At 41.3% G+C, this 26644-nt stretch overlaps 1 protein-coding gene across 1 annotated transcript in view; it reads left to right on the top strand.

Moving 5' to 3' along the window:
• Window positions 1–13019: 13019 nt before the first annotated feature.
• Window positions 13020–26644, top strand: part of KL (klotho) — a 49298-nt gene continuing 35673 nt past the window's right edge. Inside the window, exon 1 of the mRNA XM_040569577.1 lies at window positions 13020–13763. Within this exon, the coding sequence (XP_040425511.1) occupies window positions 13020–13763 (744 nt within the window). The remainder of the gene's footprint in view (window positions 13764–26644) is intronic.

Genomic DNA, 26644 nt, shown 5'->3' with positions numbered 1-26644 from the left:
TGTGGAGGCAAATGCCTCAAATTTTTACAGTTCACATGGCATCATCTGTGTTTCTCTAGTGTCTGTGTTTTCATGGTCAGTCTCTCCCTTGGAAAGATGAAATCCTTTGCCTTCTTTGAGTATCTTCTCCCTTCACAGCCCTTAATATCCTTGTGTTCTGAGGGTGTCTGCTGCCAAGTGATTTTTCCATCTATCCTGTTGCTGTTTGAAGCCACAAGATGCAGTCTGCCATCAAATAGGACAAGGCAGATCAGGGTTTGGATCGTCTCTGCCATATTCCGACCAGAGACATGAGTTTTGGTCTCTTTTTGCTGGTGGTCTTGTCACATCTCTGTTGGCAACACTACTACATCTGTGAGTCATGACCATTGGGCTGCAGAGCAAGCATCTTGTCTGTGGATGAAAAACAACTCATCCCAGCACACTTGGATGAAAGGAGTACTTTCCTGGCAGGTAGAAAACAAGTCTTCAAGTCTCCAGGCAAAATTATGCACTTGCAGAAATTTCAGCTCTTATTTTCTATAACCAGATAAGTGAGTCAAGCCAGAAGGCTGTTATGACTTAGACTTCTCTAGATCTTCGTTTTTTTTGATAAGAAAATTCCATCTGTATCAAAGCTGATATGTACACGTCCATTAAAAAATAATAATAATAATAAAAAAGCAGTGGCTTTGATAAAGATGCATTTTCTGACCCAAAACACTTTCTGTTGGAACATTCCCAAAACTCCCAACCTATCCTAAAATATAGCTTTTGGATTACATGCTCGCTAAGATAAAATCATCCAATTAATAGTTTGGGATTTAATATAAATTTATCAGCAAGATAGATAGTCTCAAAAAATTTTCAGCAGTCTTTTAAAGAAACTTGTGCCTCATTTATCCAAACTTGTTTTTAAAGTAATCTTCTGAACTTGAATATTTAATGAGATCCTTTCTGTAGGGTCATTAGGGTCTTGAGCATTGGAAACAAACCTCTGTTAGAAGCTTCTGATAGCCACCATAGCAATTTATATTATTGTGGTGCCTTTAATTGCTTTTAAAAGCTTGACATTTGAACACTAGATGATAACTTCACTTCCCCTTTTTCCTCTATAGCACCAAGAAAAGCTTTCAGTCTAGGTTATAGATTTAGGAATTTAGGGAAACAATGAAATAATATGGATATTAATGATATTAATAAGTATGGCAGAATACTGTCAAGTTGTTGGGGCTTAAAAACAAGCAACTTGTCTGGGAGAATTTGTAGGTAAACTGCAAATCTGAGCATGGGAGGATAAAAGCACTGCTCTGCTCTACAATGGTAGTCTCAAGTTGTCACCACTTATCACCAGTGTTTAGAAATATGTCATGAATGTATGTATACACTGAACTTCTTCCATATCTTGTTGATGATCATGTAGCTTGCTCAGAAGTGAGAGGATTAGTAATGTTTGTAAACTTGTCTGAGACAGTAACTGCAGGGGATCCTATACTGTTCCTTTAGGCCACGTCTATAATGTACATTGCTTAGTATAACCTTTTTTTTCCCCTTCTCTTAATATGTTCAGATAATATCTCTAATTTACGCTCCTGAGCCCACTACCAAACATTTTTACCACACTGTCCATGTGCAGTTGCCCAGCTGGCCTGACAAGACCTTTTCCTCCACTTCCTTCCCTCACAGCTCCAGGAACCTTGAATCTCCTTGGCCTCACGTGGACAAGTCCTCTGTGAAGGGTCTTTGCCAGTCCTCCTGTCAAAAAGCACCTGGATGAAATGCTGACCCTTGATATTTTGGACCCTGAGAAAGAAGGATTTGGGCAGTTCAGTCACTGTGTGCAGGTTATCATCACACAAACTGTGACAGAGGGGAGCAGAGGAGGAAAGGTGTTCACACCAGAACAGTAACTATGGTAGGCCTGTGTGTGCCCTAAGGAGGCAGCTTTATGTGCAGGGAAATAAAACAGCAAGTTAAAAGCTGGAAAGAAAAGTTTGTAAGGACTTGCATAGATGTTTATACCTGTTTTCAGAGATATGCACAGCATTTTGAGCATTGTAGGAGCTGGTGGAGGAAAACACCAGTCAGGAAGGCTAGATGAACTACAGAGAGGGTTCACCAGTTATTGGTGAATGTGTAGATCAAAGAAATAATACCAGTGTCAAACAGAAAGAGCTAATTGTACTTTTGGCTGCATCTATGCAGCTGAATAAAAGAGAAGAGAATAAAAGAGACTGATTCCTGGGCTTTGGGCTAAGTAGCACCACATGGGCCAGGTGCACAGTGGTTATGGCTGCTGCCCTTCATAGCAGATTTGTCTTGCAGAGAGTTGTCCAAAAGCAGAGCCAGAGAATGGCAATTAAACAGGGGAGGGATCAGGGGATGAGTGCTCAAGCTCACTGCAGCTCTCTTTTATTTACCATTACATCTGACTGCTAGGTGATTTTAGGACAGTGTGGCTCTGGCAGGGTTATCCTTGTTGCATTCCCTGTAAGGCTGATGGATTCCTTTTTTCAAACAATGGTCCTGTGGGTGACCAAAGCATTTCCCAGTTCCAAATATGAACAGAAACTCTGAAATCCTTTCCAAAAAATTTTGATTTTTTTTATTTTCAGTCTTACTGAATTCTCTCTTTTAACGAGAGTGTAAATCACATTTATTGTAACTTTTATTTTCCTTCTCCCCAAGCTGCAGATCAGCCTGCACCTGCTACCATCCAGAGACCTTCTAATGGATACAAGCTCCAGTTTAAGGAGCATAAACTTGTTTCTGTTGGTGAAGATTATTCCTGTTTTGGAGAGGGCACAAGCTAAACAACAAATACGTAGTTTTATATGTATACCCATAGTAGAGTTTTTATCAATATTACTGTCCCATAGTGTGTTAAACAGGCCGTTGGAGTTGGACTTGATGATCCTTGTGGGTCCCTTCCAACTCAGGATATTCTAGGCTTTACTAAAGGGTTTCACCCTTTTACCCAGCTTTATTGTATCATGATGTAGGTAAGCTAACAAAAGACTCCTTCCAGGTTGCATAAACACTTTACACTGTGAAAGTCCTTGCTATCTTTTCTTTAAGGAGTGGGCACCTGCCCATAGGTATTTAGCTGAAGTTTATTATTTAGAGAGGTTACTCTATACCATTCATATTCAGTACTGTTCATAATGGGCCTGATAAAACAGTGACCAAAGTAAGCATTGAGAGTGAAATGAGAACAAAACAGAAATCCTCTGCATAAGCTATAGCAATAAAGAAAAAATATGTGAGATGCTGCTGAGGAGTGTATATTTCTCTCATGAGATAAGTGGAAGAAGTGTTTGTGTTGAATACAGTACGGCCTAGGACTTATGTGAGGAAGGGGAGAAGGCAGATGCAGCTAAGCAGTGACGTGTGTGAACTGGGATACCTGATTTGTGTGTGAACTGAGATACCTGATTTGTTTGGGTCACTGTAAAAGAGGAGTTAGAACTGGAAGCATTTCATGTTAGCCCAGGGGAGGTCTACAAAGAGTGGTGTCGACACCTTGTTTCAGGCAAACACGCAATGCCTTGCTGGATAGGTCGAGTGTGTAAGGGCACACTTGTAGGGCACACTACTGCTTGTAGGCAGTAAACCAGGCAGACTGTTTGCCACCAAGCCAAGGCTGTCATCATTTTCAAGAGACAAGAGCAATGCTGCAACCTCTGGAGACTGCATTCACTGACCTTTCAGTCTTACAGCACTGTCTGCACAGTCAGCTGTGAGACTATCCTGGAGGATGCCCTTAGTTTCAGGAAGCACTCTTTCTCTGCTGCAGAAAATTCGTTTTTTTTTTTTTTTCTTTTTTTTTTTTTTCCAGATACCTGCCATACTGTGAAAAATCACCACTTTCCTGTGTTCATTTATGATCCTTTATGAAGTGCTGCTGGCCTGCTGGAGTAATAGTAACAAACATGCTAAGGTAAGTCTCACACACTGCAGGCATTGATACTCTGTCCTTACAGCATATCTACTGCAAGGGATTGTCCAGAAAAGCCATTGCATACAGAAAGGAGAGTCTCGAGATGCGATGAAATAAAGGCATGAAAAATAAATAGAAGTATTAGTAAATTGTCTTCCACAAAATTTTCAACTTTTTAACTCAAAAGTAGATTTGAACTGAAGACAGAATAAAGATAAATGGACATAGATCCATTCCTTTCAATAAACCTATGTTTATCACCTGAAAATCAGGCCTACATGAATTTAAATGCTAAGTTAATTTAAAAAAAAAATGACAAAACGAACTTTTCTTGGTATCTGATGATGCTACAGAGTCAAGCAGAGAAGTGCCATACCAACCTTTGTGACCATAAATTGCCTGAGTGAACACCTGCTCTGACAGTGTGACCCAAAATCACATTGTGCTCACTCAATAGATACTCACAGAGAAATTGTTCAGGTACATACTGTTTCTCCCTCACTTTGCCTGCAAGGAGTCCTTTCCGTATTTCAGCCAAAAGAAGGAATTTCTTGATGATGCCTAACCCCAGTACATTTTTTATTATCTAATAGTTTTAAAACTCACTCACTGCTGTCTCCTGTGAAGCATGCTTCATAATGCCAGTTGTCTGCTTTTCTCTCTGTGGGTGGGACTGTCTCACTGTGGGTATGAAAGAATTTTTGCTACAAAGGAAGTTTTTTGCAATTTTAAGAATTTAGGTTTAGATGAAGAATACGTTACCATGCTGGTAAGAGAGAACATTCCTGCAGCAACGAATGCAATCGAACTTAGTTATGCAGACTCCAAAGCATTTTTTTCAAGCTGAATTTCTGCATGGGTTATGTTCTGGGTACATATAAAAGAGCACTGTAAATCAAAGGTTTATATTTGGAAAATGCTTACTTCAGATGCGTGTACCAAACTGCAGATGACTTTCCTACAAGCTTGACAATTTCAGAGAATTACTCTGCTTACCTTTCTTACATACAGCTCGAATATGCATATGTAAGAACTTAATATCTCCTTCACACGAGATTTGGGACTTTTCTCACACTCATTGAGCAGACATGTCAAACACTATTTTTCTTAGAATCCCACAGATAGTAATGTTCTCTGAAGTTACCTGCTGGATCAATGGAACTAAAACATTGATGTGCCAACATGTTGCTTAATCACTGTGGCATTTGAGCTACTCCTACATTCAGCAACTGGTGTTTTAAGAGCTGCATAGCTCCTCCTTGCTTATTATATTGCTCATCCTTCTTTGATTTACAACAGATGTGACAGTGTAAGGGAAATTCAGAGTGGCTGGCAGAAATCTAATCACCGATCTTGAGAAAATTCAAAATAATCTCATAAACACTTAATGTCACAAAACTGAAGTCAGTGGTAGTGCATATGTCTTCCTGATTCACCCCTGCTGTTTTGGTCCAAGGAAGAAGTTGTCAGCCCATCAGTTAAAGAGGGCAATAAAGCTAAAACATTTAACAGTCTGGCTCCTTCTCGGGAATAAGGATCCAAACACTTCCTAAATATAATTCTGTCTCTAATTACGCCCTAAGGAAGAGATGGGTGTCTTATTGCTCTTGTGATTTCGGATGTGGGTAAAACAAGACATATTAATCATGGTAGTAGATGTATGGTGTATAAATATGATAAAAAATCCATCATAGCACTAGTAGGGTGAGATTCAGTTTAAGATTTGGCACCTAAATATCTTCAAGAAGAACTGGATGAAACAGGACCCACGGAGGTCTGACCAGTGCAAACTGTGTAACTGAAGAGGGGAACAGCCAGTCAGGTCATGACTCCCACCCCTACACAGAGGCATTGGGTACCATTCTGAATGTGTGAGGGTATCCTGTTTAACTTCCAGCTGCCGTTACAGAAAAACATAGATGATCCACATTCAGCTACCCACAGAAAGGCAGAAGGTGCCATCTGACACACCGTGGTACTACACAAGGATTATAGATATACCACAGGATCTACAGGAGACCTTTGCTGTTTCAGAGTATCAAGAGGAAGATAAGTGAGTTATCTACCCAGATGTTATGTGAAATGGAAATAGATGTCTCTATGTGGGCAGCTGAAATGAGCCCTCTATGCAATATCAGCAAAATCAAAAAAAAAAAACACCATGCGGGTGTGCCAGTCACCATGGGCTGCTGGAGATGGAGCCATACATACACGTTTGGGCAGGTGAATCGCTCCCTCCATACTTTAGGGTGAGCTGACTCATTCTGTCGGCTGCATGTACTACATTGGTTAGATTTCCCTGAACTGTGATGGGCTTGATTTAGATAACCAGCCACAGGCATCTACTGAGATGCCCTGGGGCCCCTGAGACATAAATTTGGAATTGCCAGGTAGGACACAAGCCTAGTATCTACTGAAGTGGGAGCTAGAGGTCTGCCTACGTTTAGGCTATGGAATTCCTTTCTCAGCTCACATACAGAAATCCGTAAGTAGACACCTACATTCTGGTACCTTAGTCCAAAGCTGAGTCCTTTGTTCATTAGTGTTGTTGATTGTGGAAGGCTACAAGCTAGATAATTGTTGCAGAGGTCTGACTCTCACTCTTACAGCTCTGGCTTTTTAAGGGATTCCTGACTTTTCAGCAAGCTGCATCTATAGGATCCAGGTCCTCTTTACACACATTCAATGAGTCCCGCATAGGTTATGTCAAGACACCATATTCTACTCTCCCTCTCTTATGCACTATCTAGTTGGCTAATTATTTTTTCTGTAAGGTAAACATCCAAGCAAGCTCTAGTCATTACCAGCACCATGTGTTTTTGTTAGGCAATTTATCTTTATATACCGTATTTGGACATTTTCTGGTCTGCAATCAGCCTCCCTACATGACACATACCCTGTGTAGGCTTCTTAGTTCTTTGATAGACTACAGACATCCTACTTGTTAATCTAGTATCTGACCGCTTATCAGACAGTCTCAAGCTTCTCATTATTTAGTTGCCCAGCTACAATCTTTACATTTCATAATTTTTAAGCATTCATAGAAGTGCTTTAGGCTTTCTGCTGTCTTACCTACAACCCACAGTAACAACCCATAGTAGTAACAACCCACTGATTTTCCTCCTGTCTTTCCATTTGGCCATATCCATGCACTTGGATAGCTGTTGCTTTTAGAAACCTTCAGGCTGGTGACTGCCACTCTGCAATGTGACAGGTAGAAAGCTATTTCCTCAAGCAGTGTTCAAAAATGTCAGGAAAAGCACAGGGGAAAAAAAAAAAGAGAGAGAGAGAAAAAAAAAACTTACTGTGGAAATTATTTGACTTTCAGTTTTTGAAGTGGTGCATTGATTCTTCTGGATAGCAGCTGTGAAGAAATGCTTAATGTGAAATATTTTGGCTACTGGGCATGCATCTATGCTTTCATGTCTCGGAGGTGAAATTCACTGCAGTCATCCTCAAAGTGTTTTTATTTATTTATTTAATTATTTATTTTTATTAGAAAGGTTTACTTTTCAAGAGTGTGCAGTTGCAATATCTTGGCCTAATCTGGTTCAAGTCTGCAACTGTATTTGAAGAGGTAGGTCCTGAAAACTCTTAGAATATGCACAGAAACTTAGAAGTTTCTGTGCATATTTAGTGTTTCAGAAATAAATGCCTTGACTTCCCAATAGTTCTGAGCCAATCTCAGGAAAACAGGAGAAAAGCCCTGCTAGATTATCTGGGAATAGCTCTGAAGTACATTTATGTGAGTATGAAGCATGCAGTAAAAGACTAAATGGTTTCTCAGTTGACTATAAATCACATTTCAGTGCTACACACTTCAAACAGTACAGAGACTGAATTCTTGGTGTTCAGTCAAAATTGATTTTGTATAATGCAATAGTTATGTTTATTAAAGAGCATCATATACCTGTAGCCCTGAAAAATGTTTATGTATTTGCAGACAATGTTATCTGTACATTTAATAAGACAGCAGCATAGTGCAATGTAGTTTAAGCAACTAGTTTATAAAGTTTCAGCTCAGTTCAGTTTAAAATGTTGTAGCTCTTAACTACAGAAGAGTCATTTAGGCAGAAAATCTTAAGGAGAATTAACATACCACAGCAGTTCTTAAAATCATTACTGTTTCTTGGTGAACTGGTCTTTGCCATACAGTAAAACAGACCAATATTGGCAAGAGCTGAAATGAAGAAATGAATATCTGAACTAAGGTGTTATTCAACTGCTTATTGAAGTATAGATTTAGCAAACACTAATTTATCCTGCTGTATGATTTTAGCAGGAGCAACTCTTATCCATTTACCTCTGGAAAGTGATCTAAAGATATGGTAATAGAGGCAATTCTGCAGGATATTCTTCCCTGACTGAATTTAATGCATAAAAAATTCAACTTCCATGTACATAAAACTCAGCATTGCATTTTCATTTTTTAATAGTATAAAATAGCTTTTTATTTCTTCATTTAAGCCCCCATGGATCTTTCTTTTCATAGAAGATGTGGCATTTTGCCAGAGGTTTTAAAATAATAGGAATTTAAAGAGTGAAGGGAAATGCAGCTGTGCCTGAACTGAAGAGATAGGATGACTGCATACGAAAAGTCACCATACATGTCTCTAGAGTGCTGTCAGCTCTAGACTGAGCCACAGGATTCAAGCTTTCCAGCTCTCCTGTGGAGACTGAATGAAATTGGTTTCCAAATGATAACAGTGTATCACAAATAGAAATTAAAATAGAAGTGAGAACAGTGAAATGATGTTTGTGCTCCTTTTTATGACATCAGAGACCATAAACTGGGATTTTCACAGGTGTGCACATCTTAGGGTTGAAATCCAGTCTGCTACATCCCATCCAAATTGTAAAATCTGTTTCACTTCCGTGAGTGATCCAGTCCCTCTGTTTTCCAGGACTTTCTACCTTAAAAATGCCTAAACCCATTGGGCAACACCTTATTTGGTCTGGAACTTCCCTGGATACCCGCCTTGTTCACACAGGCTCAGCAGACTTTGGGGAACAGGCATACTTCTTTGCTGCCACCAGGGTTAGGTTCCTGCCTAAAACAGAGATGAGGCCTCTGGCTTACAAGCTGAATGGCTGGAGTTGGCAAGGAGCACTCTTTTCTGTCCTTTGGTGTTGTCATCCCTGCCCCGTGCAAATAAAATAGGCTTTTGTAGGGTTGACTTGAAGTTACTTTTGGTCACCCTCCAAAGTAAGAGGGGACAAAGGATTTGAAATTGCACTTCTCATACAAGGGGATGTTCTGGACTTGCCCACTTCTTGGAGACACATTTACAAAGCTGAAGTGAAAACAATTGGTAGGTTTCTAATTTCCCATTCTCGCACAAGATCCTGCCACAGAATAAAGAAGAACAATTCAGAGTCCTTTATGGTTTAAAAAAATTTGTCATACTGGATACAAGAGATGGCTAGAGTCCTCAGATTTCAGAAAGAGGCATTTCAGGTTCTCTATGACCCTTCCCTACTACAAGAAAAGTGGAGAGAAATGATTTGCTACTTTTTGCTGTTACAGTAAGGGGAATTTGACATCTTCCCAAGCATTCTTCAGCACTGCGCTAGTTCATTACACCAACAGGGTTATTTTGGACCTGACAACACTATGTTTCTAATTTCACTACCGTCAGTTATTATCTGTCTTTAAAGTCATTCAGAATGTACAGTGAATGCACGTAGCTAGTGTGATCAAGAGAGAAAAAAGGAATAGCTACGGAAGGATGCATTTTTTTTCAAGAAAATTGGACTTGCAACTCTCTCTCTGAGAGAACCGAGGAAGAGCTTATTTGCCTGGTAGGCTGCGATGCCCTGGCAGTGATGAAGAAGGTAAATCTAGAACGCTATTACACAGCCTTCCACTGGGAACAACTATTCATCAGCAAGTGAAAGTAAAATTTTGACGGCTTAGCAGTTTGCATTTAACAGACAGAGTAGGGAATTAGTATTGTTATGCAGTGATAGAAGCAATAGAGAAAATGCTCAAGTCTAATTCGGAGGGTAATTTTTCTAAGCAGTGTCCCCAACTGATAGTGAGTTTTGTGCCTTGAGAAGAAGTGCTGAGGTTGTAAATCTATTACACAAGGCTATTGTCAACTGAATATATGGTTGTATATGTTTGGAAATACGCTTGTAAGCAGAGAAAGGGTATTAGAAGATGGCTGTGTTAGGCACTGAGACCTGCTGTTTTGCCACAGAGAGGAGCACAGATGCTACCAGTATAAGGCTGGTAGTCCTTCTGCAGAGGTTTTTAAATGAGGAGGGGGTTTGCAGCACCGACACAATGCATGACGTGACTTCAGGGAAAGCTGTAAAATGAATTGAAAGCAGTAATAGAGTTCTTTTTCCTAAAAAATGTCAGTATCCTCGAAGCTTCAGTCTCTTTGGGATAGAGAGAGCAATGCCCAGTCAGAACACTGTTGAGTTTGATTGTATGTCCTGACTGCACAACTGGCAAAGAAAATTTCTGCACACAGCCTGAATGAAAACTATATCGACACTTTAAGTACCCATTATATATATTATCAAAAGTTGAACCTTCACTAATTAGCAATACAAAGAAGGCTGAAAGGTAACAAATCCCAATCTACCGATCTGGGGCAGAGTTGGCAGTATGCTTGCTCAGCAGCTCAGACACAATGGAGCCATGCTTTGAACTCAAGGAGCAGAAGGGGAGCCTGGGGTGTCTGCAAGTGTTTGGCTGACCTTTCTGCATGGTTAATATTGCACAGAGTTTGTCAAAGCAGAAGAAAATATATATATTTGCCCAGAGCAGTGGGTGACTGTGTTGTTCTAAAACATGAAAACAAGCTTTCTCTGTAAGAGAAAAAACAACAACATGCACACACACACAAACCGAGCAACTGGAGGCCACAGTGCACAATTTCTGACATTTATACTACTAAAAAAAAAAAGAAGAAGAAGCTTTCATGTGACAGACATACAGATGAAGCGACAGCTTAGTGCCGGTAATTCATGGCCAGGTTTCATCCCTCAGAAGTGGGTTGCTTACTTCAGAAGCACAGCCACTGCTGGCTGCCTGTATAGTTTCTGGGGAAGGCATCCACCTCCAGAAGCTGACTAAGATGCTGGCTAGGCTGACTCACACCAACACCTTGAAGCTGTTTCTTTGCTTTGAGCGTAGAGAAACTCTGGAATAAACGAGTTCCTAATGAACGTGCTTCACTTACACGTCTAACTACAAATAAGATTGATCTGGGTTTTAGTTAATAATTAGCAAATAAAAGAGAATGTATCAAGATATATCTTAAGATCCCTTGTGACACCAGATACTTATTGAAGTTTTCTTCTTTAAATGTCAGCAATGGACTTGGCATCACTAGTGCCTGGTTTTAGGCTACGATATTTCTGAGACATCCGATTTTTCAAAATACTCAGGCAGTGAGCTCCAGCAAAGGCATTACACTTCCACTGACACGGGGTGAGTAGCTGAACAGGAGCCTGGCTCTTCACCTTTTGCAAAGGAGCACAGCAATGCCACTGTGCAGCTAACAGTGAATCTCCAGCTTCTGCAAGCACTATGTGATGCTGTCAACTTTCTGTTGCTGCAGTTGGAGCTCAGGTTATCTTTTATTTAGGCTGTAATCAAACTTCAGTAGCTTGTCAGGCTATAGCAGACTCATAGGAGTCGATGACCAGCCTGCCACTCACCTGCTCCCACACCACCTACAGGAGGCACCCTTTAGGGAAGGAATGTTGGTGGTCCCCTGGGCTGTCCAGAGCTTCGTCTGACATGGGAAAAAAGTTGGTCGACATTAATGGAAGACTAACTACAACCCTGCACTTTACATCCTTTGCCTCTTCCTTAAAAACACTACAAAACAATATGTGAAACCAAATTAAATTGGTGTGAAAAAGGTGGAGGTTGGAAGTTCTGGAAAAAAAAAAAAAGACAGACTCTGCGTGGGCCTGAGAGGTATGAGAGCCCATCCTACATACTAGAGGAAACCTTCAGCAGCTCAGAATAGGTATTTAAATCCATCAGCTTCATTATTAGTGATTACCTGTAATTTTACCTGGAGGGCGTTTATTTTCTAAAAGTAAAATGAAATTATCTCAATGCCTTCACTCCTTAGTTAAACAATAACTTTATCTCCTGGGAACATCTCTCTGTCCTTAGCAGCCTGTCTAGGAGGTGTTTTAGTCTTAGATGCCCCAGATCATGTTAGAGTTCACACAACTGAACACCGAGCTTCTGCAATGTGTTAAGCCACTTCTTGGCCAAGTTTTCTTGTCTGAAGGAGATGACAACAGCAGCCCGAGACCGTTAAAAAGATTCCTATGCATCATGCCCACACAGGTAGCTAAGAAGTGTAACCAAATAAACAGACTGAAAAGCACGGCTTGATTTGTTTCCTCTGCATACAGACCTGTGAGGTTTTTCTAATTTTCACTTGTTTTGCATTGGGTGAAGAGCCCAATTCACCAACATCCAGCCCCAGAACAGAACAGCTGCTGTTACTCTGAGGTGCCAACCCATGGGTTACATGGAAGTGTCGGTGTACGAGGTCCTCGCCCACCGAGTCTCTAATTATTATTACACGAGCAATCACAGCGGCGGCATCTCTCGATGTGATACCACGGCGAAAATACTGGGTGAAGGATTAAAAACAAAAGGCAGAAAAGCAGCAAAACCCAACACTGCCCCTTCATTCCCTCACGCGAGGCGCTCCCCCCCTCTCCGGCCCCGGGGACCCCGGGGCTCCCCCGACGGCTGCTCGGGGCACCTCAGGGGCAGGGGGCGAGCCGAGCAGCGCCGAAGGGACCCTCGGAAGCCGTGAGCAGCCGGGGGCCACCCCGAGGGATGCCAGGGGCGACCCTCGAAGCCGCTCCTCCCCGCCTGCCCGCCCCGTCTCACCCCGGATCCCGCCCCCGGAGGCAGCCCTCTCTCTTCCCCGAGGGAGCCGGCTCCGCTCCCCTTCGCCGGGCGGGTAGGATGCAGACGGCAGCTCCGAGGTAATTATTAATAGCCGTGCCCACCGGCACGGGGGGCGGGAAGGGGAGAGGTGAGGATAAAAGAGGGCGGCGGGGGGCCGGCAGGAGGGAGCCGCCGTCGCGGAGCCCCGCCGGCAGCATGGCCCCGCTGCTGCTGCTGCTGCTGCTGGTGCTGCTGCTCGGGCGGCCGCTGCTCGGGGCACCGGGGCAGGGATCGGGCACCTGGGCCCGCTTCGCCAGCCTGCCCTACCCGCAGGACCAGCTCTTCCTCCACGACACCTTCCCCGACGGCTTTCTCTGGGGTGTAGGCAGCGCTGCCTACCAGACGGAGGGCGGCTGGCGGCAGGAGGGCAAAGGGGCTTCGGTCTGGGACACCTTCACCCACCGCCCCGCCACACCACCCGGTGCTGGCTTCATGGGTCCGACGGGCGGCGACGTGGCCAGCGACAGCTACAACAACCTCTTCCGCGACGCCGAGGGGCTGCGGCGTCTGGGGGTCTCCCACTACCGCTTCTCGCTGGCCTGGGCCCGGCTGCTGCCCAACGGCACAGCGCCCCTCAACCCCGCCGGGTTGGCCCACTACGACCGGCTGCTGGTCCGCCTGCGGGCGCTAGGCATGGAGCCCGTCGTCACCTTGTACCACTGGGACCTGCCGCAGCACCTGCAGGACGCCTTTGGTGGCTGGGCCAGCCCTGTCCTACCCGAGCTCTTTCGCGACTATGCCGAGCTCTGCTTTCGGCATTTTGGAGGGCAGGTGCGCTACTGGTTGACCATGGACAACCCCTACGTGGTGGCCTGGCACGGCTACGGCACAGGGCGGCTGCCGCCGGGCGTGCGGGGAGGCCCGCGCCTCGGCTACCGGGCAGCGCATCACCTGCTGCAGGTAAATGGCGGGTGGGCAGCGGGAAGGTGTGGGGCCTTCACCTCCCAGGCCTGGTGGCTCTTCGGCCCATGGGTTACGTCAAAGGGAAGGATGCCCTCAGCCCACCCTCTTGCGTGGACCCACTGACCGGTCTGCTGCTGGCATGGAAGCCAAATTGGCGTGGAACGAGGGCTGGGGCTGAACGTGCCTCCAGCTCCCTGATGGCAGGGGGCAGCCAACTTGGGTTGGCCAACTGGAGGCATGAACTTTGTGTTTGTAGTTGTCTTAAGTAAATGTCAACGCACCGAGTCAAAATGTTCTCTGTATGCAACAGAAATGTTAAATTCTGCCCTCCAATATTTGCAAATGTGTGCCACTTCAGTAACAGCTTACAGTTACTGTGGAAGTACTTAACACAGATATTGAAGGAATTCAAGCGTTTGATTAAAAAAAAATATCTCTGAGTTAATGGAGATGGTAGAGTTGGCTGAAATGTCATATCGAAAGATGTTCTTAACAAAGTATGGGCTTTTCTGACAGCGTGAGCAGTTTTTGGGAAAAAAAGACCCTCTGTTCCTCAGCTATTCTAGTAAGTGGCATCAGTAATTTGCTATAAATAATTTTTATGCAGCATATCTATGTATGCTATAATTGCAAAGTGTGCTAGAAGCACTTGTGGATTTTCAGGGAGAATTAAGCAAAAGTGTGTACAATTTTTTTCACCGACAGGCTGAAGGATTCAGTCTGTTCAGCTGTAATGGTATGGCCACTAAGGCATGATCTATTGTACCTTGATCCACATTCACAAACTCTGCTAATGTCCTGCTCGATGTATGCTTATCATCAGCAGGTGTGTCATAGAGTCTCATATAAGAGATGAGAACATTGAGAAAACATCCAAGACATCTTACTCAACTTTTTGCTGCTTTCCTGCATTACCTTTGCATTGTTTAGTGTTACAAGTATTTCAAGACAAAATACAGGTGGGGAAGATGTGGGCAAGGTATCAGAAGGCACTGAAATTCCTGGTCCCGTAACTTTTAAACTCTTCAGCAGCCCTCAGGGTGCACTTGGCCAAGTTCAATGCTGCGATTATACAGTTCACTCAACTAAGCAAGTAAATGAGTAAAGCTATTCATAAATTTCAGCATTTGCAGGAAAGGTCCCAAATTTTGCTGCAAGGCTTTATCATCTAACACTGTTCTGCTTTTCATAGAGTCATTGAATAGCTTTCAGTGAGTTATTTGCTATTTCACTAATGTTTCATAGTTATTCTGAAGGCACTGGGACTGCATATAGGGTGAGCGCTGTCAGCCTGGGGTGCAGAACCTCAGGAGCAGAAGCTTTGTTTCTCTCTTCATACAGAGGACACACAACAGAAATCATTAGAGGTGCAAACACTAGCACTCGGGTTGTCAAAATGAAGATTACCTTGGAATCATTACTTCAACTCCAAGGATGGCAGGTTTACTGAGATGGAGTTTACATGTTGTCTGTCACTTTATTTTTTCTTTTTTTCTGAAGTGCCTCCTTTGCCATGGAAAATGGACAGTTAATGAGGCAGTTCATATTCTGTATGGTTCTCCCCTCCACCCTTTGTTCAATTTGTAGCTTCAGACCTGAATTAATACAGGGCTCTGAGAACAGACAAATAAAGATAAACACCAGTTTTGTCCTTGGCTTTTCCATAGTGCTGTCTGTCTTGAGTATTTATATCCCACATCACCACAGTATCTGAGTCTCTCATAATCTGTAGCATATGCTTGTTTTCATAAAAGCCCTCCGAAGAAGGGAAGTGCTTTTTCTATTAAACAAATGAGAAGCCAAGGCACAGGCTTGCCTAGGCACTGTGGAAAATATAATTAAATAAGGAAAGTTTACCAATACTTGTAGCGATAGAACCTCAGCGTTAGCTTTCCCCTCGTGACCTCATTCAGCTTGTTCACAATTAGTAAGCACTTCTTTTTATGCAACAGTGTAAGGCATCATTTTTTCCACATTTTGTGAACGAGGAACTGAAACACAGGTACGGTTAAGACCAAAAGTGTCCACTGCCTGTTAGTGCCCTTTTCCTGGCATGTGTTTTTTTTTTTTTTCCTATTGGTTACACTTTCAGTTCTTCTACAAGTCTGATCTCAAAATCTCAGATTGTTCACAGAGAAGTCAAGGGATGTGGAGTTCATGGAGAACTCCCATCTGTGAATCTGGCTCCAGGTAGGAATCTTTAGCAGAGGCAGAGATAGAGCCTTAAGGACAGAAAAGTTAGCAGCTTTAGCACTGCAATCCTCCTTTTTTTTCTTTTTTTCTTTTTCTTATGTTTCCATAGTTTATTCATATAAAACCTTTCAACTTGTGCAAGCAATGAGGTAGGAAGCTACGGGGTATTGCTTCTTTGACTACACAGCCTGATATCCATAGAGAAAGCATATGTAATCATGTAATGAAAGACAAAATTATACCACATATGGTAAAAGCGTTGAATTACATTTCCATGTGCAAATTAAATTCTCCTCTTACATAATTCTAGAGTGATTGACTTTACAACTTGAATAATGTTTTTTAATGGGTGTGGGGAAGCGCATGTAATTTTGTAGGTGACTTGGGTCAGTTATTCTCAGGAGCTCATGCAGTCTTCATTTGTATCAGGAAGCTGTACAGCTGTTGCACTACATCTTAATAACATCATTTGGAGAATGTGCACAGCACCAGTGCTGCCAGGAGATACGCTCCTCACAGTCCTGTCTATAAAGATGAGGTTTTATTATCCCCCCCCCCCCCCAAAAAAAAAAAAAACAAACTTTTAGCTGCCCAAATTTTGGTGGGCATTACATTACCCGAAACATCCAGTCCCGAGCTTCTTCCTAATCCTCTTTCCTTCTCCGTGGTGTTCTTGTCTCTTTTTTTTTCCCAGTGAAAATGAGCTTGCAGAACGTGTTTGTTTTTTAAAACATAAAACCCATCCTCATAATTGTTTGGTTCTCAGTAAAGGAGCAGACTAACTCTTAATATGCATGCTTTCTGGCATTTTTTTCCTTATTTACAATATGCACAGTGTTTTTAATGTCTTGTTTCTGCATTTATTCCAACCGAAGACCCTCAGGAGTGGAAAGCTTAATAGCTAGTGAAAGCTGATGTCTACTAATTTATTTTACTGGATGCCAATTACGTTAAGAGACTAAATCATTTCCTTTAAATTCTTGAAAATTCAACAGATATGAATGTGGATTTTGGGCTCTGTCTTTTTGAATGAATTATTTATTATCTGAATAGATAATCAAATAAGTCTTTGATTCAATTCAGGTTGTTCAGTTGAGGGCTGGTGTAAACAGGGCAATGAAGTTTGATCTCAGTAATGATGCTTAAATTTGGTTTGAATGGATTTCATCCTATTGCACTACATTTTTAATTACTCATTTTTCTGAACTTCCACAACTGAGTCATGTCAGACTCCAAATGGATAGAGTAAGAGACACTTTTTATAAAGACCAAATAGTGATAATGTAAAAACAGGAATAAAAAAATATTCAGTGGATGCATCCTTGGTTGGTTGTTGAGGGATGTTGATCAGTATACACTGAAAACTACACTCTTTTATAGTATTTCCACTGACACTTGAGTTGCTTTTGACATATCTAAGCCCTTCAAACCTGCTGAGAAACAGAGGAAGCCATGCACATTTATTCACAAAACAAATTGGGTAGATCAAGTACAGTTCATAAAGCTTGGCATTCTCCTGATTCAACAGCCAGAAAATGTCATGCCAGCAATCTCATGCGTATGATGCATCTCTTGTTGAGAGGGGTCGTTCAATGTGATATATTCTGTTTTTTGCAAATGCATTTTTTTCATTACTGGTTCACAGTATATTGTCTGAATCGAACGTACTTGGATTTGCTCAATATAAACAGCATTTGCAGAAACAGAAGAACACTTTGTTTCCGCAAAGAAGTGAGTGGAACTGCTGCTTGGAAACCAGTCACGTAGCAACAGAGTACTGATTTCCTTTCCCTTCCAAAACAAAAGGTAAGTACTCTTTTGTTGACCTTCAGCGCTAAACCTAATAAAGTTTCAATAATTGCAGCATAGGAAAGCGGGCTCTTCTTGGTGCGTACTGTTTCTTTCAACATTCAGACAGCCATCAAAGTTTCACTCAGTGCAGCCGGAATACTTTTGGATTTTCCTGGAAGTAACACAGATCATCATAGCTGTCAAACAACATATATAGTTTTTACAAAAAAGAAGGAAAAATTCAGAGCAACATTATTTTTATTTTTTTCCTGTTCTTGTTTTCTTAAGACTTAATTCAAAGAACAAAAACCAAATTGGTTCTGTTTCCTGTTCTGAATCTGGTCTTTTTTTCAGTTGGGTAGTATATATTCACAAAGAATTTGCTGCAGTAGTGATTATGCTCATCACCGATCATTTGAATTAAGTAGTTTTCAAACACCAGAGATGACAAACACGTACAGTCAAACCATAAAGCAAATTCAAATCAGATGCTGCTCTTTTCTGTTCCAGTAGCTAGGATTGGTTATGCTATGTTCACAAATTATAATAACAGCTGTAAGTTGACATACCTTTCTGAAGCTTTAATCATCAAAAGAAAAAAATAAATTGAGCTTCATTTTAAAATGCGGTAAACAGAGGAGTTTGATCTTTCACTGATACTCATTTTATTAAAATTAGTTCCAAAGATAGAATGAATAACTTTCCCCTTGCCGTTTCTACCTGATTGCATACACATTTGCAGAAGAAATGTTGTTTTCAAATATTCTGCTGTAATAAAAAAGCATTTTGATATCTGTAAAGAGTATTTTGACCCTTAATTATAGAAATATCAGGACTACTTGGAGAATAAGGTTTTGTCTTGGAAAAGTAGAGTGGGCTGCCTCAAGTGTACAGGTTCTATAACGTTAAAAGCTTTTTAGAGGTTTTAGAAAGACTAATTAAAACTGAACAGGCAGGACCTAGAAATGCTACACAGGTTATTGAAATGGGATGGAAGCAGAATTCATGTGTTCTCTATGTGGAAGAGCATCAGGTTGAGCCCATAGGGATAAGTCCCATCTCAACTCCTTGTTGTTTATTTTGAGGATGAGGATTTGTTATGGGGGTCCCTGTTCATTTTGAGGATTTTAGTGCTTAGTAGTTGTGGCATTTATAACCAGGAATCTTTGTATTTGATTCTGTAGACAGCCCCAAATCTGTGTTTTCACATCTCATTTTAAGTGCCATGTGCCTGATTTGTAGTTGTTGACATAGCAGTTGCTGGAGGTACCTAGGTGATATTTCTGGTTCCTATCCAAGGTAATCTAGTATGCTTCCTTTCTAAATACCATGCTTTTCATTTAAGATCAAAGTTTTTATTTAACATGTTGGGCAGGGCTCTGTTTGGTGTCAGAAAGATAATGAGTACTGATTAACAGCAGTTTAATATAGATAAGGGCATTTAGATAGGCAAAAAAAAAAATCACAGCTTACAAAGTCTCATTGGATGCATGAGTGTAAAGCTGTCTGCTCCTTGATACTCTTTTATTTCCCACTAATAAGAGCCCATAAAATATGATACATTCTTGGTTCTCTCTCTTCAACCTATTTCCTGAATTAGAAGAGGTCCTCTATTTGTTACATTTTGGGGGGATCTGAAGTGAAGCGTGTGGAAGGTCTCCTTAGAGATAAGGAAATTTGGAGATGTATTTTAAGTGTTTTTAAGCGACTAATATACATATCCTTCTTAGACTGGGAGGAGCAGGAAAGAACAAACAGACACACGTAGGTGCTCTGTAGTTTGCTTTGCTCCAGTTAGTGGAGCCTTGTGATTTACAGTTTGTAGTTGGCAGAGTTGGAGGGCTGTTTGCTAATCCTTGCAATTGAGCGTGTGATTTGTGTGTTTGGTTGTTGCTGATGAATGGTTAAACTGCTGAACTTAATGTGAAGGTGCAGGGATGGTCCTGGCAAAGTTTTATAGAAACCAAGAAGTCAGCAATCAAAGGAGCATTCTTGCAGAGACTCGTAAGTGAAAAACATCTATACAAGGAGATTCTCTTCTTCCTTTCCATGATGGTAAAAACAAAGAAGAGGAAATGATGGAGAAATGCTTCTGAAGAAGTAGGGGATGTGACCTCCATATACAATGATGACACAAGTTGTAGAAATTAGAGAATGTATGTTACCTATTTTAAATACTAAATAAAAACTTTTCATGTTTGAATATCTGCCTGCCAAAGCTCACATAAGACTGTCTCAGGTAAACTTGTGACTGCTGATTTTAGATTAAGTCTGTGAATATGAAACAGAAGAATAAAGTTGTAGAAAATATTTCTGGATGTTTTGGAAATTACTGAAATAAAGATTGGACAGATATCTGAGGGAGAAGGTGACCCATGGAATATGAGCATGAATATAAACATGAGAGAAAAGACTGGCTTCTGGAAGAGAAATAGATATGATTTTCTGCACTTGAGAGAAAATATGCTAGCGGAAACAGAAGGTGGCTTGCCAAGAAGGAAGAGTAGTAACTGACTAAGCACAAGAGGAGAACGAAAGACATGCTGGCCATAGCCAGGGACTGGAGCTTTTGGAAAAAAATGAGATGAGTAGGAGACAAATGGTAACAAGGATATAGAAGGATATAGAAGAATTAGTGCTCACCAGTGCTCTCTATAAATACTCCTGGGCATAAATATTAACGAGAGGAAGAAAATTTAGAGTTAAAGGACAATATGCTCACACACAAAAAAGGATAAAAATTCAATATCCATAACATTAGATTGGCTATTGGAATACATTGATAGCCCTTAGAGGACTGAGTTTCTGGAATGGCCTTTCAGTGTTAGTGGTAGGAACAAAATCTTTCTATAAGACAGAGAGATCCGTTTGAGAAAAGACACTCGTGATGCATTTGGTGGTGGTGGAGATGGCAGGACTCCTAAACTTGTATTCTTCCTCTTTGCTGGCAGATTGGAGGCAGAATGATGTATGGCATAATTTAAGCTCTGGAAATGTAATTCAATGGAAGAAAAATTGAAATATGATATATATTAACAGTGAATGTAGTTTGTTTAGGGTAGTGGTGATAGCAACTTACTTCTGGCTTACTGTAACAGCTTAAACTCTGCTCTGAGAGCACAAAACACCATAAAAACCCTGGCCTTCTATACTAAGTTTGTGGTATATCACCCTGGAGATTTGGCAGGGAGGGTTCTTCTGGATGCACACTAGGTTAAGTAGGACAAAGCAACTGAAGAATCTCTGGGTTTGGCCACGCTGAAGCATATTTTTGTGTTGCTTCGTTTTTATGTATGTTTAGTCTGGGAAGAAAATAGCTCTCTGTGTTACGGAGAGCTGCACAAGTTTAAAGTTTAGTTTTGTTTGGATTCTGAACAAAAAGATGCTCCAAATTCTCTCAGTTTCCAAAGCCTTTACAGATGCGGTTTACAACAGCTGCTGAAGGAACCGAGGGGCTGGGACTGCGGACGGTCCCAGGGCTGCCGATTGCTGTGGGATGGGAAGCACAGGGGTTTCTGCACGTCACAGGATCCGGCCGCCCTGGGAGCCTGGGGGTGCTGTGAGGCCCACTGCGACCTGCTGTTGGGCAAGGGGCTGACCACGTGTATTTCCAGCGGGTCTGCACGTGGCAATTTTGATACTTGCACTTTGGGACACGATAAGAGCTGAGCTTTGAGTTCTGTTTTAGTCAGCTTAGCACACCTCTAAGGACAGCTGAATCGTTTAAAATTGACCAGGAGAGATTATACTGTGGAAATGCCCCGTTATTTTGTGAGTCCAAAAGTCAACCCAGAAATCCTTTTGTAGGTTAATCAGTTTAATGCCCTTGCTAACGGCTAGGAATTGTTGGCACCCCTGGGATTATATCTCGCTGGACAAGTTTACAAGCTCTTTGCTTTACAGTTGGGAAGATAGCAGCATCTGTTTGTTTTGATCCCGCTTCTAGAAAAGACAGCAAATAGTTGGGTGGGGAGAGGGCACAGGCTTGTAGTTGGTCACACGCTCTGATAAGAGCTCACTGGGATTTTCCAATGCCTTTTTCTCAGTCAGCTTTTTTCTTGTTCTTTTGAATATGCAATAGCTCCACTGGATCAGTTGTTTTCCAGAGCTGAGGGCAAAGTTTACCCAATTTGTTTATTTAACTTTCAGCGTTTTAAGGAATAATCTTGTTTTTGCTGCAGACATGTAGCAAACGTAGTTATTGATTAATTATTCTAATTTTCTTTCCTTAAGTATGTATGGAAATGATAGAATTCTGTAGCATTTATTTTCTTTTGAGATTTTGTCTGGGAATATATTGCATTGTCAGGCTGAACAATGATTTTTTTGTTTTACATTGTCTAAGTAATAAAATTTTACTTAAAAGTCAATCCAATAATTCTGACCTCGGGTTTGGAATGAAAGTTCAGCTGGCTTGTGATTGTTCAGTGGTAACACGCTTGTTGTAATACACTTATTTCATTCTTCATTTCTTTTCGTGTTGTAGAACAATGTTAACTTGGGTACAGGCTGTGTTTGGAGACAGAGTTTTCAGGTCACTAATAGGAGAGAAAGGTCACCAAACAGCATGGCCATCATCAGTTACATATCCCACGAGGAGGCAAAACCCAGGCCAGAAAGAGTCATAACAGAAGCATGGGGTGATAGGAAAAAGGAGCAATAGGAAAACGGACAGTGAATGAGGAGGTGGGGAAATGTGAGGTGACGTGGTGAGTGGGAATGCAGGAGGATGGGTTTATGAGAAAATACTGCATTGTTGTGTGCATATTTAGCATTTAAAATTAAACTTGGTGTGAAATGAGCTGGCCTGGAGTCCCCCAGAGGTGAGCCATTCTCTAGTTCATTTTTATTTGTAAATATCATATGAATTTTTCTGTGGGAAGCTGGCTAGTGATTTAATGAAATCACAAACCATGCTTCACAGTGATGGAGCCTAATTCCAAGAGCCAGTTTTGGCTTTTGGTGCTCCTTCTGCCGTCCTCCCATTGCCACCAGCACTGAGAGATGGCGGACACTGAACATCCAAAAAAAAGAAGGAGAGTTGCTGTGTTAAGGCAGGGCTTTTCAAAGGAGCTTAAGGGAAATCAATGAGAATTGAATTTTCCATAAACTTTTTTTTTTTTTTTTGAGAATCCTGTCACTTCCAAGCACATAAGTAAATTATGAAGTTGAACAGATGTATTCCTTGAAAAAAATGTTTATTCCCATATTCATGTAGCACATCTACCATGCCAACTGTAGGACTTTGAAAATGCACCGAAGGATCTCTTGAGTTGGATTTATTATAGCAGTTCCTTTCCCAGCCATGACAATTCCTCTTGTTTTGAACGAGAAGGGGCTACTTGGGTAAACCATTAAGGGCAAGGAACAGAGCTGCAGGAATAGGGTCCAGCTGCAGTTTTAATTCCTAATAATATGCTTGGTACGATCAAAAATCCCTCTTACTCTTTCTCATCATTACCTGCCATTAGTGCCGCCCAAACCCCCATCACACCAGCTAGCCTTTTCTCAGATTCCTAATGACTCCTGTTTTCAGAAAGTAATGTAATGTAATTAGAGCAAATCAGAAGGATCTAAAACCTATACAGCTGGAATTTGCTGATTCATGGAAGTTAACGTATTTAAGAGAGATCCTTCAGTTTTCCAAAGGAAAAAAAAAAAAGAGAGAGAACTAAGGGAAAGAAAAACCTACCATTTTAGTTTTACTTTACCATGGAAATTCTTGCTGTCCCATTTTGCCGTGTTATTGAAAAATTTCATTTTGATACAGTGAGTCAGTCAGTCATTTCAGACACTGCCTTCTGTATTCTTTCATTGGATGAGTGCCCACTGCTTCAAATTGGGTCAGTTTACCCTTGTGAAATTGCTGTATAACCTGCTGCAATATGACTGACTTCTTGAAGCTGCAGATTGATGCCTTTTATTCTTTGATGAAAGAAATAAAACAGTCTCAGAGGTGTCAGGATGGAAGTCTTGCACCATGGCACTTTCCCTGTGTCTCATATTAGTAGCTGGGCTGCTGCTTATGCCACTTTTGTGTGAAACTGTAATTACTCAGCCATTTGTCCCACTCCCCATCCCTGTTTCTGGCAAACAGAAAAGCAGTGCTTGAAGGAGACAGTTGCTTAAAATAGGGGAGAATTCCAATAAAAGCAGCAACAAATTGGCACGAGCATCCTCAGAGTCTGGATATTAAAACTAGCAAACTGCAGCACAGAGCAGCTCAGAAATGGCATATTTCCATAGCACAGCTTAGGGTAATGATATAGAAACCACTTTGAAATTGGCATTGTAGAGGAGGAGATACTAGTTCTGGCTTGTGTTAATCTGATTTTGGACATTCTGGCCTGGTGGTCAGGGAGGAATTTCACCCAAGTTATACAGTCAAGGAACAGTGATGTGTCTTGTTCAGCCTCCTTTTTTCCCTCTGTCTGTGCCATGGAAGGTAGCCAGGTTCCCAAGTTTGTTAGGGCATTTTATTTAAATCATTTCCATTCTGTTGCAAGGGTTTAGGATTCTGATGGTATCTTTGTTCTCTCCTGTTTTATTTCTATGGCTCATTGTGATGTTTGGAGCATTTGGGTGGCTTTTCTTGCATTAAAAGGTTTCAGGATTTGTTTTGTGGCTCACAGTGCCATGAACCTGGGAAAGAAGTGTTGAATAGTGGATACTGTTGTGTAGTGTCTGGAGCTAAAATCTTGTTATACTATTGCAGGCAACTAAATGTGATGATCGACATATCTCCTTTCAATGTTTTGCTAATGGACTGTTCATTTTGTGGGAGTGCTTTTGGGGAATATATTTCGGAATGAAGTGAGTATGGAAGTGTGAAAGTGGGAGAGCAATGGGAAAGGGTCAAACATACATTGGATCATCATGTTCCCAATGTGGGAAAGGACCTGGAGATTCTGGAAAGACACTTGCAGGGCACTAGCATTTCATATTCATAGACAGTAGACCTAAGACCATGTAGAAATGCCTGAGCTATTCAAGCATCTTGGGGACAAGGCATACTGGGAGGTACGCAGAGACAAGGGAGTCAACAGGTATGTCAAATCTATAATGTAATTAACCAAAATAGACAGTTAACTATCAGCGAAAGAGGCTTCCTGTGACACTAATGCTGGCATTGGACATAAGATAGAAGCAGCAGCAATGACAGCTGCCCAAAAAGCTGCCAGGCAGACTCTTTTTTTTTTTTTTTGATACATCACTGTTTGTGTAATAAAACAACTTAGTATTTCTAAGTGGCTGGTGCAAGCAGTTGAAATCTTATGAGAGTATTGCAGAAGAAACTCATAGACCAAGATATGTTGCAGGAGACAGTCTTGCTCATTTGAAATCAGACTTTCTGCAGTGTTCCTCTTTTCTGTGGTCCAAAGACTTTTCTAGTTAGATGGCTTTTAGTGGTTTTCCTGTACTCAGTCAGTAAAACACAGCACATCTTGTTTTATCATGAAACATGAGTAATGAAGCATTTTTATTTGGATGATTTTGCATCAGGGTTTTATACAAGTTGTTAGAATTTGTCCTTGGATGGTACTGACAATCCTTACCTATCTCTAATAATATGCAAAGGAAACTGGTTCTCGAAAGACATCAAAACTGAACTCTGTCTTCTTGCCAAATGCAATGACTTGGGCAAAGTGTTGTTACTCAATAGCAGCTTTCATTTTTCAAACATCTGTCCACATGTTGGATTTCCCCACTTATAGCAAAGTTGACTACTTGTGCTTATTATCCTGTCCTATCTGACATAGATAATTTCCTTTTTTCAATCCCATTCCCCTTGACAGCTTCATTATCCTCATCATTGGCTATTTTTTGTGTCTCCTCATTCCCAGCACAGAGGATTATCTTCTCTTCAGTACTTCTGAATGGCTAGAGTCCCATCCTTATTTTGCAAGATTGCAGATCTTTCAGCGTCTTCTCAGATTGTTTCTCAGAATAATCTGCTCTTCCTAAAATGCCTACTGCTGAACACCTATGCAGTCTTGGTTAAGGAAAGAAGGATGATCTTGTAGTGAAGACAGACAGCTTAGTTGAGAGCTTGGATTTCTGAATCTAAGAACAGGTGGAAAGGAAAACAGGTAGTATTTTTAAAGATTAATTTCCATTTGTTAGCAGCTTGGATACTGAATATAAGGGCCAGAGTAAAAAAGAAACTTTAAACTATGGGAAGTTAGATCTTGTGTTTTGAGAGGCTTTTCTCGTGTTCCACTATTTCTTATGGCAGAGACCATGTAAAAGTACATAAGTGAAGAATGACTTTGATTTCAAGCAGAGGAGTGTCAGGAGTAAGTTCCCTGGGTGCTGTGTCCTGTTCAGGTGTCCAGTCTCAGCACTAGCTCTGCGTTCTCTCCCCACCTCCTCCTTCAGCTTCTCTGTAGCCAACCTTCTGTACTTGACTTGTGTTTCTTGTGACGAGCCACTGAATGATGGCCTTCTTTCTGTGGCATAGTGGGAGGAGGAGGATAGGATAGATTAGTATGACACTTTGCAGTTTAAATAAGACATATGCTTAAACAGGGTCACTTACAAAGTTAAAGAAATGTTTTCAGGAGATAGCAAAAAGAAGAATCCAAGACTCAAAGCCCAAGAGAAGTTCCAGCTGTGGGCTAGGAAGGAACTGAGTACAGCTCGTAATTCATGTTTGCTCAGAAACAGGTGAGGGACTCATGTCTTACGTGTGTTCATGGGAACAATCAATGAATGGAGAAGGGTAACATAAGGAAGGCTAACATAAGGCTAACTTTAAAAGCTAACATAAGGAAGTAGTTTGTCATGGCCAATTAGGTGCAGGAACTCATTGTTGAAAGAGGTGACAGACCAATAATTAGGCAAAGTTAAAAAACAGGATTTGTAATGAATACAGATAGCAATTTAAATTATTG

Source organism: Cygnus olor, chromosome 1 (genome assembly GCF_009769625.2).
Source record: "Cygnus olor isolate bCygOlo1 chromosome 1, bCygOlo1.pri.v2, whole genome shotgun sequence".
In the NCBI taxonomy this organism is placed as follows: Eukaryota; Metazoa; Chordata; class Aves; order Anseriformes; family Anatidae; genus Cygnus; species Cygnus olor.
The sequence above is the reverse complement of the archived record's forward strand: the minus strand, read 5'-3'. Positions and strand labels throughout refer to the sequence as shown.